The sequence below is a fragment of the Plecotus auritus genome (genome assembly GCF_963455305.1).
Source record: "Plecotus auritus genome assembly, chromosome: 6".
In the NCBI taxonomy this organism is placed as follows: Eukaryota; Metazoa; Chordata; class Mammalia; order Chiroptera; family Vespertilionidae; genus Plecotus; species Plecotus auritus.
The window spans coordinates 90576290-90592667 of NC_137773.1; the positions used below are offsets into that span (position 1 = coordinate 90576290).

Genomic DNA, 16378 nt, shown 5'->3' on the forward strand with positions numbered 1-16378 from the left:
TTGGTTTGGCTCAGTGGATAGAGCCTCTGCGGACTGAAGGGTCCCATCAATTCTGGTCAAGGGCATGTACCTTGGTTGCAGGCACATCCCCAGTGGGCGGTGTGCAGGAGGCAGCTGATTGATGTTTCTCTCTCATCGATGTTTCTGACTATCCCTCTCCCTTCCTCTCTGTAAAAAATCAATAAAAAATATATATTTTTAAAAAGAACCCAAACCGAGAAGGCATTTTGGTGCCGAACTAGGGCGCGCTCCATGCTATCCCCGGACCTATTTGGGAAGAGAGGGCCAAAGGGGAGTGGGAGGGTTACTAGGGGCTGCAGGAAACCCTGGGCTCCGGTGAGCCCTGGGACAGGGGCGGGGAGGTGGCATCCCCGCCCAGGGAAACAGCGCGGGGGGAGGGGGGGGGAGGCAGGTGGTTGCATTTGGAGAAAGTTGCAGCCCCGTTGTGCGCCTGCCCTCGCGTGCTCCCTGGCACCCTAACACCCAAGCTCCACGCGGATCTGCCACTCCTTGCAAGTTTCCTCAAAGCGCCCCTAGCTGGGTCCCACTTGGATAAGCATGCAAAAGAGCAGGGCGCTTCGGGTTTGTGGTGGCCCCGGGGCTCCCACCCAGACGTAAACAAACCCTGGGGTCCGCATTAGGAGCCACCACCAAACGTGGGAGCAGCGGCGTGGCCCCGCCCGCTGACAGCTGGGGGCAGCTGCTGAAGGCCACACTGACTGCGCCACCAGCTCAGCTCCGCCACGCAGTGGTGGCAGAGGCTCCTCCTGGAGAGGCAAGGCGCTTCGTCCCCCACAGCAACTCCCCACAAACTTTCCCCAGGCAGGCAGCCAGGCGCCACCGACCTACCACAGCCCTCTCCCCTCTCCCTGCTAGTGCACGCGCACCCCACGGACCGCCGGGGCCTCCCCTCCCTAGTCCCTTGGTGGTGGCTCAGGGCCTGGGGGGCATCCGGAGTGGAGAGCCGACTCCCGGGGCAGTGGCGGCGGCGGCTCCCGGTGCCACCTTGGGCTGATCAATGAATTGAACACAGGAGTATCAATTTCTGATCAAGCGAGGTACCAATGGTGGCCGCGGAGAGAGAGGGACTTGTACCCAACTCTGTCCGGCTTTTCGAGCACCCCCTCCTCCACGACCAGGCAGCCGAGTGTGTGTGTGTGTGTGTGGGGGGGGGTGGTTTGAGCAGCAGACGGTGGTGCCAAAACCTGGCCTGGAGCCACCCTGCTTCTACCGAGGACGCGGATTCCTCACGACGCCGCCGCAGCCATGGCAAATAGCAGGCTAATTTTTAACTTGATGATATTGTATGGCCCATGAATGATGTTATAAGTATCCAAATGGCTCTTGTCAGAAAAAAGGTTCCCAACCCCTGCTCTGTAGAAAAAATAATTAGGGCTCAACCAGGAGGTTATCTTATTCCTTCCTCTCCCTGGACCTAAGACAAGAGAGGTTTTTCTATTTTGTCATTGCTCTACTGAATAGATCATTGTTTTTTCTGGCATCACAAGTGGTGAGTGGGAACCTTTCTCTGTTCCCTACACATAGACATCAGTGGGTGTGATGTCTCTCTGGGAGCAGCATTTAGGGGAATTATGCTGTGGGCAGGTCCTATGCCTGGGATAGACTGTCCTGCTGCTGGAACTCACAGGAGAGCTCAGAAACGAGACCAGTTGGGAGAAGAGCCCCTAGAGTAGCATCAAGTTTTTGGGAAAAAATCACTTTTGTAAGTTTATGTTTTTAAATTGAAAAAAACTTTTTTAACCTATTGGGATGACATTGGCTAATAAAATTATATGTTTCAAGTGTACAATTGTATAACACATCATGTGTACATTGTATTGTGTGTTCCTCACCCAAAGTCTCCTTCCATCACCATTTAATCCTCCCCTTTACCCTCTTCTACCTCCTCACACCCCCATTCCCTCTGGTAATCCCCATGTTGTTGTCAGAGTCTAAGAGTTTGTTTGTTTTGCTTAATTCCTCCCCCTTTTTTCATCCAGTCTCCCAACACCTAGGCTCCATGCCCAGGGTGACCCCGCCACCCCTTGCAAGTTTCTTCAAAGCGCTCCTCCCCTCTGACAGCTATCAGTCTGTTTTCTGTATCTATGAGTATTTTTATACTTTGTTAGCTTCTTTTCTTCCTTAGATTTCACGTGTAAATGAAATCATGAGATATTTGTCTTTTTCTTACTGGCTTATTCACTTAGCATAATGGTCTCCAGGTCTATCCGTGCTGTCACAGAGGGTAAGATTTCCTTCATCTTTATGGCTGAGTAATATTCAATTGAGTTGTACCCTGGCTTTTTTATCCACTCACCTACTGATGAGCACTTGAGCTTCTTCCAAATCTGGGCTATCTATTTATATAAAAGCCTAATATGCTAAGTGTTTGACCGTTTCAGTGAATGCTCAACCAGTCGCTATGACACACACTGACCATCAAGGGCAGACGCTCCGACCGGTAAATTAGCTTGCTGCTGGGGTCTGGCTGATCGGGACTGGGCAAGATGGCCAGACATGTCCTGGAGGCCTTCTGCAGTCCCTCCTGGCCTCCAAAATATTTCTTCTAATTAATTTCCTTTCAATGTGCACGAATTTGTGCATCGGGCCTCTAGTTGTAAATAATGCTAAATGAACACAGGGGTGCGTGTTTTCTTTTGAATTAGTGTTTTGAGTTTCTTTGGTATATTCCTAGAAGTGAAATTGATAGGTCATGAGCCAATGGTATTTTTAAGTATTGAGGAAACTTCATACTGACACTTGTCATTTGTGCCTTTATTGATGATAGACATTCTGGCAGGTGTGAGGTCATTTTTCAGTGTGGTTCTAATTTGCATTTCTCTGATTATTAGTGATAGAGAGCATCTTTTCATATGTGTATTGGCCATCTGTATGTCCTCTTTCTGGAAGTATCTATTCATGTATACCCATTATCATATACACTGAGTGGCCAGATTATTATGATCTCTGAACACATAATAATCTTATATATTATTATGTGTTCAGAGATCATAATAATGTATATATAATAATTATACATTATATAATATATTATATATATATAATAATTATGATTATTATAATATTATAATTATAATATTATAATAATCATAATAATATATATATCTTATATATTATACTCAGTGTGTGTGTGTGTGTGTGTGTGTGTGTGTGTGTGTGTGTGTATATATATATATATATATATATATATATATATATCCGGTGCATAAATTTGTGCATGGGTGGGGTCCGGCCAGCCTGGACAGGGGGAGGGGACATGGGCGGTTGGCCAGCCTGCCTTCTGGTCGAACTCCTGGTCAAGGGGACAATTTGCATATTAGCCTTTTATTATATAGGATATACACTGAGTGGACAGATTATTATGTGTTCAGAAATCATAATAATATGGCCACTCAGTGTATATACTAGTAGCCGGTGCACGAAATTCATGCACGGGGTGGGGGGGGGTGTTCCCTCAGCCCAGCCTGCACTCTGTCCAATTGGGAACCCCTTGGGGGATGTCCGTCTGCTGGTTTAGGCCCAATCCCCTTAGTGCCTCTGTCTGCCTGCTTAATCACCCCTAACCTCTCTGCCTGCCTGCCTGATTGCCCCTAACTGCCTCCGCTTGCCTGCCTGATCTCCCCTAACTGCCATCCCCTCACGGCCTGATCTCACCCCAACTGCCCTCCCCAGTTGGCCTGATTGCCCCTAAACCCCTGCTGTCCTGATCTTGCCCCCAACTGCCCTCCCCTGCTGGCCTGATCACCCCTAACTGCCTCTGCCTTGGCCCCCACCACCATGGCTTTGTCTGGAAGGAAGTCGGATGTCCAGAAGATGGCCGGTCGACCTGGTCTAATTAACATATTATCCTTTTATTAGTATAGATAGATTATATATGATAGGATTGCTTAAATTGGTGGTGGGGGGAGCCTCTTTTAGCAGGAGGAGATGCTCTTGGCAGACAAAAATATATAATCCCTATATCTGGACTGATAGCCAGCCATATGCACTATACTGCCAAACTGGTCATTAAAAAATTGAACCGCTTTCTTACACCAAATAGCTGTTGCCCTTAAAACCCCTCCTCAGCCCCCACCTTAGGTTCTGCCTTTGCAGTTCACCCAGATTAGGTTCTGATTGGTCGGTTTCTTTGCCAGTCAGTGTCCAAAGCTACACCTCCTAGGCAGTCATTGGTTCCTTGCAGTTCACCCAGATTTGGTTCTGTTTGGTTGATTTCTAGGCCAGTCAGCATCTCTGGGCTTATCTCCGGGCCTAATCAGACAGGCGGGCGGATCAGCAGCTGTCCCAGGCTGCTGGCGAGTGGGCTGAACTGCTGTCCTCTTAGAGAGAGAGAGAGGCAGGTCTGCTGGTGAGGCCCAGAGAGAGAGAGGCAAGGGCTGATCAGCAGCTGCCACGGAGGCTGCAGATCAGACCCTGCTTCTCTCTCCGGGTCTCACCAGCAGCTGCAGCAGCTGCTGATCAGCCCCACCTCTCTCTCTCTCTTCGAGAGGTCAGCAGTTCAGCCCACTCACCAGACCCCACCCACCCGAGCCTGTTGTGCACGCAACCTAGCATTTGGTCATCCCTTCTGTCATTTTTGATGTTACGGACCCTGGCTCTTTATATACATATATACTAGTGGCCCAGTGCATTAAATTCGTGCACGGGAGTGTGTCCCTCAGCCTGGCCTGCACCCTCTCCAATCTGGGACCCCCTTGGGAGATGTCTGACTGCCGGAGATGATGACTGACAAACTGGCAGTTGGACATCTATCTCACAATCCAGGACTCCTAACCTGGCTCCTAACCGCTCACCTGCCTGCCTGCCTGATTGCCCCTAACTGCTTCTGCTTGCCAGCCTGATCATCCCTAACTGCTCCCCTGCTGGCTTGATCGCCCCTAACCACCTCTGCCTTGGCCGCGCACCCAGGGCCCAGGATTCCCTCCTCCAGCCAGCCGCAGGCACCCGGGACCCGGGCTTCCCTCTCTCTGGCCAGCCACAGGCACCAGGACCCGGGCTGGCTTCGCCTGGGCCAGCTGCAGCTGCAGGGGACGGTGGACAGGTGGCTTTGCCTGGGCTGCAGGTGCTGGCACCCGGGACCACAGGGTGGGCGGCTTCTCCATCTCCCAGGCTGTAGCCAGCTGCAGGCGCTGGTGCCCGTGACCGCCAGCAGGCAGCTTTGCCCAGGCCCAGCTTTGTCAGGAAGGATGTGCGGATGGTCATCCAGAAGACATCTGGTCTAATTAGCATATTACCCCCCTTTTAATAAATGATGGTGTATAGATGATGGTGTGTTTTTTCTCGCCATCATTAACCATAGTAACTGTTGCTTATGTATTAAAGTTCTATTCCTGCTAAGTATAGAAGCAGCCTCAGAATTCTTCTCACCATTCATCTTAAGTCTGATGCTTAGCTAATCAGAATTAATACCTGAGGTGAAGCCTCTTACTGCAGATGCTTCCCAGAATGTATGGCATCCTCTCTGCTTTATAATCCAGCTGATAATACATTGCCTCAATCATGTTGATTGAGGTCATTTTTCCCCTTTCAGTTTCTAGTAGTAGATTACCATCTACTGCCTAGGAAGCAAAATTAACTGTCTCCATGTATATTGCAAAATAAGATATTTTTCTCATCAATAAAATTTCTTTCAGCATTAGTAATTTTGTGAACAACGTATTGAGGTAGTAACAGTTTATAACAAATTGAGTGAATTATTGTTTCAGGTACTGTGCTGTGTCATACACAGATTTCATTTTATCTTTGCAAAGACTCTATAGAGTAGGTACTATAATTACACAGATGAGAACACTGAGGTATAGAGAGATCAGGTAACTTGACCAGTGAAACCTAAAAGTGGCTGAGTCTTGTTTCAAATTCATGAACCATGCCCTTTAACCATTATACTCCACTCAGTATTGTGCTGGAGCCTGCTTTTACTGGCTTACAAATTTTCAGGAATTTTGCAAGCCAGTTGTTAAACATGGTCATTATTAAAAATTAAATTATTATATTTGTAAAAGTAAATAAATTACATTAAAATTAAAGGTAATACATACTCTAATTCATCACTCCTCAATTATTTACTACACTGTACTGTTCTGACTCTTGACATTATTTATATTTTGGGTCTTTCTGGTGGGATATAATAGTGTATTATTGCACGTTTCTCCTCAGCTCTGCATTTGTGGCATCACATTAGCTGCTGAAATCAGCCATGGATGGAGAATTTATGCCACAGAAATTGGCTGATACTACAAATCAGGGTTTTGTTTTCTTTGATTGAGAGCCAGTTGTTAAACATTTACCAGCACAACACTGACCACATTGGTGGCGGTGGTCTTGTCAGAATGTGTTATATTATGCAGATGAAAATCTATTTAAACAGACTTGATATAGATATTTTCAAAGATGGAAAAATTGTCTGTTAACTATTTCAGTTGATTCATATCTTCACTGATTGTCATCATTGCAAAGTTTTCAGTCCCTACATGGATTGCTGGATATAATATGTCTTGCCCTGTCCCTGTCCCTCCCTTTCTAGCCTTTGTTACCTTAAGGACTCTAGTTTCCCATGTATATGTTTAAGTACCAACTTTACCTGCTTAAAAATGTAAGCTTTTAACACTGCTCTCTCTGTTTCCTATCCTTCAGATGAAAAGTGGAGTTGGGTTGGGGCAGCAGAGAGAAATTCAGAAGGGGAGTATTGGAGTAATGACTGCAGTGGGAGAAGTGGGAACCTATCTCCCAGGCCGCAGGCGCTGGCGCCCGGACCACAGGCCTGGTGACTTCTCCGGCTGGCTGCAGCCTGGGACCTCAGGGTGGGCGGCTTCTCCGCCTCCCAGGCTGCAGCCAGCCTTAGGTGCTGGCGCCCAGACCACAGGTGGGCAGCTTCTCCATCTCCCCCGGGACCACAGTATGAGTGACTTCTCCAGCTGGATGCAGCCCGGGACCACAGGGCAGGTGGCTTCTTCGTCTCCCAGGACCGCTGCCTGGCTTTGTCAGGAAGAACATCTGGGTGGTTTTCTGGAAGGTCTCCCAGTCTAATTAGCATACTACTCTTTTATTAGTATAGACTAGTGGCCTGGTGCATGAAATTAGTGCACGGGGGGGGGGGGCGGTCTCCTCAGCTCGGCCTGCACCCTCTCCAATCTGGGACCCCTCAAGGGATGTCCACAGAGATTGGGCCTAAACCGGCAATCGGACATCTCTCTTGCAATCCGGGACCGCTGGCTCCTAACTGCTCACCTGCGTGCCTGCCTGATCGCCCCTAACCACTCTGCCTGCCAGCCTGCTTGCCCCCATCTGCCTCCCCTCCCACCAGCCTTCTTGCCCCCAACTGTCCCCCTTGCTGGCCTGATTCCCCCCGCTTCCCCCCCTTGACCCCAACTGCCCCCTCGCCAGCCTGATTACCCCCAATGCCCCCCCCCCCCCCCCACTGGCCTGATCGCCCCTTACTGCCGCCCTGCTCACCCCCAACTGTCCCCCCCGCCGGCCTGCTCACCACCAATTGCCCCCCCCCCCACTGGCCTGATCACCCCCAACTTCCCTCCCCTCCTGACCTGATCACCCCTAACCTCCTCTGCCTCGGCCCCACCACCATGGCTTTGTCTGGAAAGACGTCTAGAAGGTCTCCTGGTCTAATTAGCATTACCCTTTTATTAGTATAGAATAGAGGCCTGGTGCACAGGTGGGGGCTGGCTGTCTGACCTGAAGTGGGTCCCAGATCAGGGTGGGGGTCCCCTTGGGGGGCAGGGCCAGCCTAGGCAAGGAGCCTGGTGTGGTTTTCAGACCAACCATGCCCCCATCAGGGTGGGGGTCCTCGCTCGGGGGCGTGGCAAGCCTGGGTGAGGGGCTGAGGGCCGTTTGCAGGCTGGCAACGCCCCCATCAGGGTGAGGGTCCCTGCTGGGGAGTGTGGCCGGCCTGGGTGAGGGGCTGAGGGCTGTTGGGAGGGTGGTTTGCAGGCTGGCCAAGCCCCTGGCTTTGTCCAGAAGGATGCCCAGAGGGTCTCTGGAAGGTCTCCTGGTCTAATTAGTATATTACTCTTTTTTTTAGAATATATGGTGGGTATGCTTTTTATTGATTTTAGAGAGATAGGAAGCTGGGAGGTGGGGGGGGTATCTATTGGTTGACTCCCATTCATACCCCAATTGGGAATCAAATACAAAACTGGGGTAAGTGCCCTGACCTGAAACGGAACCCACGATCTTTTGTTTTGGTGTTTAGTTGTATAAATTCTTTATAATTTTGGGTAGATACCCTTTTTCAGATGTTTCATTGATGAATGTGTTCTCCCATTTACTTGTCTGTCTTTATTTTGTTGATGTTTTCCTTTTAGTTTGATGTAGTCCCATTATTTATTGAATATACTACTTTTATTGTATATTCTGGCCTCCTGTTTCAATTATTCCTTCACCATAAAGGCTTGGCTTTATTTCTGGCCTCTCTGTTCTATGCCACTGATTTATATGCTATTTTTATGCCAGGACCATGCTGTTTTGATTACTATGGCCTTGTAGTACAGTTGGATATCAAGTAGTGTGATTCATCCACATTTGTTCTTCATTCTCAAGATTGCTGTTGCTATTCAGGGTGTTTTGTGGTTCCATATAAAATTTTTGAATATTTGTTTTAATTATGTGAAATACACCATTAGTATCTTGATAGGAATTGCATTGAATCTATAGATTGCTTTGGGTAGTATGGACACTTTAGTGTTATCAATTTTTCTTATTCATAAACAACATATATAGTGTACATATATAGTGTTCTACTTACAGTGTACATTGCAATTACAGTTTACATTTAATTTTATTTTGTATGTTTCAGATGTAGAACATAGTGTTTAGATAAATTTTACAGTGTTTTCCACGTGATATTTTCAGTACCGCCCTAAGCCCTTATGTATTTTATAATCATGTGCCATTTCTACATGAATATATTGCAGACTTCAATAAAGGCCCCTTCCATGCCAAGTCCTAAATTGTTCCTCAAGGTCCAGGCCCCGGTTACAGTGTTAAATTCTACCAGAAATACTTTTTTATGTGTGATCTTATGATTTCAATATATGTGTCTGTATGTCCTTAAAACCAGTATGAAGTTAGCCTCAGGCTCATGAGTAGAGGACTTTTGTAGAGGGCTAAGTTGTCCTGTCTTGCTCATGCCTGAGATCTAACTCTACTGTCCTATCTCCATGATATGAGAGAGGCAAAAGAAGGTCAAACTGAGTTACTAACAAGTAATATAAAAATAAATTATCATTCATACTCCTCCACAAGAATATTTTCATTCATTCAGGTGTATCTGACTACCTCTAAGAATCTGGAGTACTTCAGGTCAGTATGGCCAAGTACATTTTATTCCAAGTTGAATTTCCACACACCGCCTGGCCTCTCCTGTTTGGTGATAAGGAGAGAAAGCTACAAGGCCTTTATTGTATTCATAGTCATTAAAACTTTATGCAGATATGACAGTGTGTCATGGAGTGCTGCATCAAATGGTAATTATAAAGGAGATGAAGTTTCTCACAAAGAATTGATGGGCTTAACATAGAAATATTTTAATTTATTAATACAGAAGTTGTTCAAGGTGCTCTTCACCCTGACATTAGAGAGCAATGAAGACTTGAAGTGATCACAGTAAAATCATATCAATAAATTCCATATGTTCATGAGTAAGTGAGTGTGGCAAATAGTCTTGATAGTCTTACAATCAAGTCATAGACTGAATGTTGGGGACCATGTGTCCTGTGTGAACTTCTTATGAATTATGTATAGGTCGCCAGTGCTGTCATAACCATTCTCCTATATGCGTATGTGGGATGTTTTAGGACTCTGTGGCCTTTGAGGATGTTAATGTGGAGTTCACCATGGAGGAGTGGGCTTTCCTGGATCTGACCCAGAAGAAACTCTACACAGATGTGATGCTGGAAACCTTCTGGAACATGGCATCAGTAGGTAGTTATGACAATTTTTTTTCTTTTTTTAATATATTTTTATTGATTTTAGAGTGTAAGGGAGAGGGAGAGAGAGAGAAAAAAAAAGGAAATGATGAGGGAGAATCATTGATATAGCCTGCAAACCAGGCCTACTGGGAATTGACCCATGACTTCCTTGTTCATAGATTGGTGGTCAACCAGTGAGCTATGCAGGCCAGCAACAACTTTTTACTTATTTAGTCAATTAGAAAACTGGTGTTGCTTGCTCATCAGTGCTGTTTCAAGAACTGAAGTATGAAAGGAAGTACATTGGTAATTAAACTAGGAATGATCACAGCTCATTGTGTACCTAAAATCTAACCATTTTTCAAATTCCTTAATAGTTTATAATGCTTTTTCTAGCATGTATTTTAGAAGAAAAATGTGAAGGCCATGACATTGAAGATCAGTATGAAAATCATGGGCTGAATCTTAGGTGAGTGGCATTGACATGAGAAAGCAATGTCTTATAAGAGAATCTGTTTTTTGGAAAATATGTTTTTATATATTTATTTTATTCATTTATTTTTTAAATAAATTTTTTATTTATTTCAGAGAGATAGGGAAAGGGACAAAAAGAGAGAAACATCAGTGATGAGAGAGAATTATTGATCAGTTGCCTCCTGCTCACCCCACACACGGATTCAAGCCCACAATCTGGGCACTTGCCCTGACCAGGAATCGAACCATGACCTCCTGGTTCATGGGTCAAACCTCAACTACTAAGGCACGCCGGTGGTGTGAAAATATGTTTTTATTGATTTTAGAGTGTGGAGGTGAGAGGGAGAGATAGAAACATCAATTGGCTGCCTCCTGCATATCCTGTACTGAGGTTAATACGCCTGCAATCTGGCCATGCTCCCTGTCGGGGAATTGAACTGGCAACCCTCTTGTGCATGGGTCCATACTGAACCACTGAGCCACGTGAGTCTGGTCCACAAAAGAATCTTAAAAACAGGCAATCCAATTATATCAGCCCAGCTTTAAATGTATTGATTCTTAGAATAATCTCATCAAAATGTTTTTTTTTTCTGAAATATGACCTAGATGTGTGGTGTATAAAAAATAATTACACTTGGAAAAAATACACAGAAGTACCATTAATGAATATAAGTGTTTTCATAATATCTATGGTCCAACCTACTTCAGAGGTTTTAGGATATCCACTTTCAAATAATAAGAATGTACAGAAACCTCGTACTTTCCTTTAAAATGGTAAATATGTCATTGTCATACTATTAATAAATATTAAATGATTAACAGAGTATTAATAATATGCTTCTGATTTTTACAGCAGTCATATTGTAGAGAATCTCTGTAAATGGAAGGATGGTTGTCAATGCAGAGGAAACTTTAGTCAGATTCCAAATTATAATGAAAAGAAGGAAACTCCTACTGAAATAAAACAACTTAAATCGAGATTGTGTAGTCAAATCTTCATGCATTATTTATCCTTTAATAACCACCTAAGTTCTCCCATTGGACCCAAACTATACCTGTGTCAGGGATATGAAGAAAACCCTCATAAATGTAAGGAACCTGAGAAAGCTATTAAGCATCACCAACATATTCAAAGACATGAAGGGAGACCCAGTGGAGAAAAGACCTATGAATGTAAGGTATGTGGGAAAGCTTTCCACTATTCAACTTCCCTTAGAAATCATGAAAGATCACATATTGGTGGGAAACGATATGAGTGTAAGCACTGTGGCAAAGGCTTTAGTCATCGCATTTACTTTATAATCCACAAAAACACTAAGAGTGGAGAAAAACCATATCAAAGTAAGCAATGTGGCAAAGCTTTCAGTTCTCCCAAGTACTCTGGAGAAAATGAAAGAACACACACTGGAGAAAAGTCCTATCAATGTAAGAAATCTGGTAAAAGTTTCAGTTCCAGTTCTCTTAGAAATCATGAAAGAACACATACTGGCAAGAAACCTTATGAATGTAAGCAATGTGGGAAAGTCTTCAGTTGGCTCAGCTCTCTTGGAAAACATAAAAGAAGTCATGACGGAAAGAAGCCTCATGAATGTAAGGAATGTGATAAAACATTCCGTGATCGCTGTTCCCTTAGAGATCATGAAAGAACTCATACTGGATCAAAACCCTATGAATGTAAGCATTGTGGTAAAGATTTCTCTCATCGAACTTCCCTCCGACGTCATGAAAGAATTCATACTGGGGAAAAACCCTATAAATGTAAGCTTTGTTGCAAAGCTTTTTCTTACGTAGTTTCACTCCATCGTCATGAAAGAACTCATACTGGGGAAAAACCATATGAATGTAAGCTTTGTGGTAAAGTTTTCTCTTATTCAACTTCCCTCCAAAATCATAAAACAACTCATACTGGGGAAAAACCCTATGAATGTAAGCAATGTGGGAAAGTCTTCAGTAGGCTCAGCTCTCTTGGAAAACATAAAAAAAGTCATGAAGGAATGAAGCCTCATGAATGTAAGGAATGTGGTAAGACATTCTATGATCCCTATTACTTTCGAGATCATGAAAGAATTCATACTGGGTCGAAACCCTATGAATGTAAGCATTGTGATAAAGATTTCTCTCGTCGAACTTCCCTCCGACGTCATGAAAGAATTCATACTGGGGAAAAACCCTATAAATGTAAGCATTGTGGCAAAGCTTTCTCTTATCCCACTTACCTCCAATGTCATGAAAGAACTCATACTGGGGAAAAACCCTATAAATGTAAGCATTGTGGCAAAGCTTTCTCTTATCCCACTTACCTCCAATGTCATGAAAGAACTCATACTGGGGAAAAACCCTATAAATGTAAGCATTGTGACAAAGCTTTCTCTTATCCAGCTCCCCTCCAAGATCATGAAAGAACTCATACTGGGGAAAAACCCTATGAATGTAAGCATTGTGGCAAAGCCTTCCATAGTCGCAAGTACTCTCGAGAACATGAAAGAACACAATGTGGAGAAAAGCCCTATGAGTGTCAGCAATGTGGTAAGACTTTTAATTTTTCCACATCTCTTAGACATCATGAAAAAATGCATACTGAGGAGAAACCCTATGAATGTAAGCAATGTGGGAAAACTTTCAGACATTCCACTTCTCTTAGAAATCATGAAAGGATGCATACTGGGGAGAAACCCTATGAATGTAAGGAATGTGAGAAAGCCTTCTTCTCTACCAAATGTCTTAGAGAACATAAAATAACTCATCATGGAAAGAAGTCTCATGAATGTAAGGAATGTGGTAAAAGTTTCCTATATCCCTATTACCTTAGAAATCATGAAAGAACTCATACTGGGGAAAAACCCTATGAATGTAAGCATTGTGGCAAAGCTTTCTCTTATCCATCTTCCCTTCGATATCATATAAGAACTCATACTGGTGCCCTAGCCGGTTTGGCTCAGTGGAAAGAGTGTCGGCCTGTGGACTGAAGGGTCCTGGGCTTGATTCTGGTTCATTTATCTCTCAGCTGTACCATCATGTACAATAATCCATATTGGGGATGGACCCTAGAAATGTAGGAGGGTTAGAAAGCATTCATTTCCTCCAATTTATTGTAAAGGATGAACGAACTCACTGAAGAGAAGCCCTGTCATGTAAAGATGGTAGAAGAGCCTTTGGCCATCCTAGTTCTTTACAAAATCATGAAGGGACTCACACCCAAGACTAAGTGTATGAACATAAGGAATGTGGGAGAGCCTTTCTTGGACACATGAGAACGCACCTGGAGAAACAGTGTATACATATAGCGAAGGTGGGAAAGCCTTCAGCTGTCCCTTTTGCTTGGAAAGGTCATGAAAAAGCTCGAAGTGGAGAAGTGTATTGAATGTAAAAATGTTGGGAAACCTTTATGTTGCCTCATATCCCTACAATACCATGTGAGAATGTACACTGTATAATTGACAATTAAAACAAACTTTAAAATTTTAACAAATACTTTCAAAGTAGCTTGAAAAATTCACTTAAAAGAAATCCTATTAGTGTAACTAACTGGTACATGTAAGCCTGTTGCAAATTAAGTCATATACTCACCAAAACTCACAGCATTAAAAGAGTTCTATAAACTTTTGACATATTTGGTCATTATCAGTATTCATTCTTTTTTTGTTAGTTTTTAAATTGCTTTTTTGAAGTGAGGAAGAGAGAGAGAGAGAGGAGTAGAGAAAAACATCCACGTGAGAGAGAAACATAGATGGGTTGTTTTCCCATGTGCATGACCAGGGATAGACCCTGCTACCCAGTAATGTACCCTGACAGGTATTGAATGAATAAGCCCCGCACACATATGTGTTCTTTTTTAATTTTTGCATTGCACTTGAAATTCACTATTATTTTAGTTAATAAGTATTTGCCATATATTTGTACTTACAGTTCACTGGAGAGAGTCCCATGTGAATTATTTTCATGGTTGGTTTTTGTGTTGCTTTTGGCTGGGAACTGTGCTATGAAGTTTACATTAAGAAGAGAATATTTAAGTTTGCTTTTTTTTTTCAATCTTTGCCCTGCCAGTCAAGAAAGCCACAAAACTGCCAGCCACTGCTTTACTTCCATTGATGTCGGGTGTAAGCTTTATAGATGTTCACAATTCAACATTAAAGATCCACTACAGGTTGTCTTTTCCTGCAAGCTTATAGGTGTCCACCACGCAACAAATGTAGACTGTTATGGTTGAGATTGTTTTCTGAAGAGTATGCACTGTTCTCTATATTGCATTTGCATGAGGTCTAATTTGGCTAGTAATCATCTTGTCCTGTTGATACTACTATTGACTGTGATTCAGATCCCACTGTGACAGCTACAATGGTGCAGTGCAAAGGAGCCACGGGACAGTTTTCAAGTTCCTTCTAGCCAAACAGCAACAAAATCACATCCCTATTTTTAAAAGGGGTGTAATGAAATGTATTCAAATAATATGAATAACCACAAACTGCCCTGGCCAGTATTGCTCAGTTGAGCATCCTCCCATACACTGATATGTCATGGGTTCCATTCGGGGTCAGGGCACATAACCAGGTTTTGGGTTTGGTCCCTGGTTCAGGCACATAGGAAAGGCATCCTTTCAATATTTCACTCATATAGATGTTTCTTTCTCTTGGAAAAATCAATAAACAGTGGTGGATGGGGGAAGGAGGACGTCTGTAATATATTCAACAATAAAAATAAATATAAAAATATATACAGTCAGCCCTAACCGGTTTGGCACAGTGGATAGAGTGTTGGCCTGCAGACTGAAGGATCCCAGGTTTGATTCCAGTCAAGGGCATGTACCTTGGTTGCGGGCACATCCCCAGTAGGGGATGTTGCAGGAGGCAGCTGATCGATGTTTCCCTCTCATCAATGTTTCTAACTCTCTATCCCTCTCCCTTCCTCTCTGTAAAAAAAAAAATCAATAAAATATATTTTTTAAAAATGTACAGTCAAACATCATTTCTCAAATGTCTCTCATCTCAAAAAATTCTGTTCTTGACTAAGTTGTACACAGAAAAAAATGTGTCCATGGTGGAACCAAACCTCTGTTTTGAAACTGATGATCTTTTCAAGCTGAAACCTCAGCATGCCTAAACGCTTCTCTTAGGCAACAAAGGAGAGAGTGCTTTTTTGGGGGTGGAATCAATGATTAGCACAAGAGTGTTAAAGGTGTGAGAGAAACAATGATCACAGGCCACTGAAGAGGTATTAAAACTTGTTCATTTGGATAAAGGGAAAGCAGTTAGCCAGTGACAGCCATTTTGGAGGCAATGGAACAAGTAAAGATGCTACATACTGACCTGAAAGACACCCTTCACCTGAATGCTAAAAGTGACTCCTTTGAGCTAGTAGGGGGTAGTTTGATAAACTGAACAAAAGAAGTGTTTATTTGTAGATTAAACAGTACATTATACATATGCAGTATATAAGAAAGTTTTTAACAGGCAATCATTTTGGTGTCTGGAACAGATTGATTCAATTTACATGATACCTAATGGGGGGAAAATGATTTGATTTTCGCACAAATCCCTTCTCAAACAGCCTTCCTGAAAAAATTAAGTTTGAGAGCTGAGGTTCTACTGTATAAAAAATAAAAGAAAATCAATAAACATCCTCTGTGAGGATTTTTTTTTAAAAAGAATGACCACAAACCAAAAATGACTGGCATGTAGCAGTAACAGCACACTTAAAAGGATTTCTTTCATTTCCTTTGTGATAGACAATTTGATTGCCATTCAGGAAAACAAGACATTTTTCTGCACTGCATTCTGTGAGGAAATGAACTTAATTCTACCTCGGGTAATGATAACTATCCTATCTAATAAAGAGGGAATATGCTAACTGACCATCATGCTGGTGCCCACAGCCAATAAGGGGGGAATATGCTAATTGTCACGCCTCAAAGATGGTGGCGCCCACAGCCAATAAGGAGGGAATATGCTAATTGACTGCCGTGC

The 16378-nt window shown here is 43.5% G+C and overlaps 1 protein-coding gene across 2 annotated transcripts in view; it reads left to right on the forward strand.

The window, feature by feature from the left end:
• LOC308252120 (zinc finger protein 124-like) overlaps positions 1–16378 on the forward strand; it is a 63824-nt gene that overhangs the window by 12015 nt on the left and 35431 nt on the right. The window contains exons 2-3 of one of the 2 annotated variants that reach the window (XM_080676183.1): positions 9831–9957; positions 10341–10413. In XM_080676183.1, coding sequence (XP_080532309.1) covers positions 9831–9957; positions 10341–10413 — 200 coding nt within the window. The remainder of the gene's footprint in view (positions 1–9830; positions 9958–10340; positions 10414–16378) is intronic. The other variant, XR_013960986.1, reaches the window with a different exon arrangement.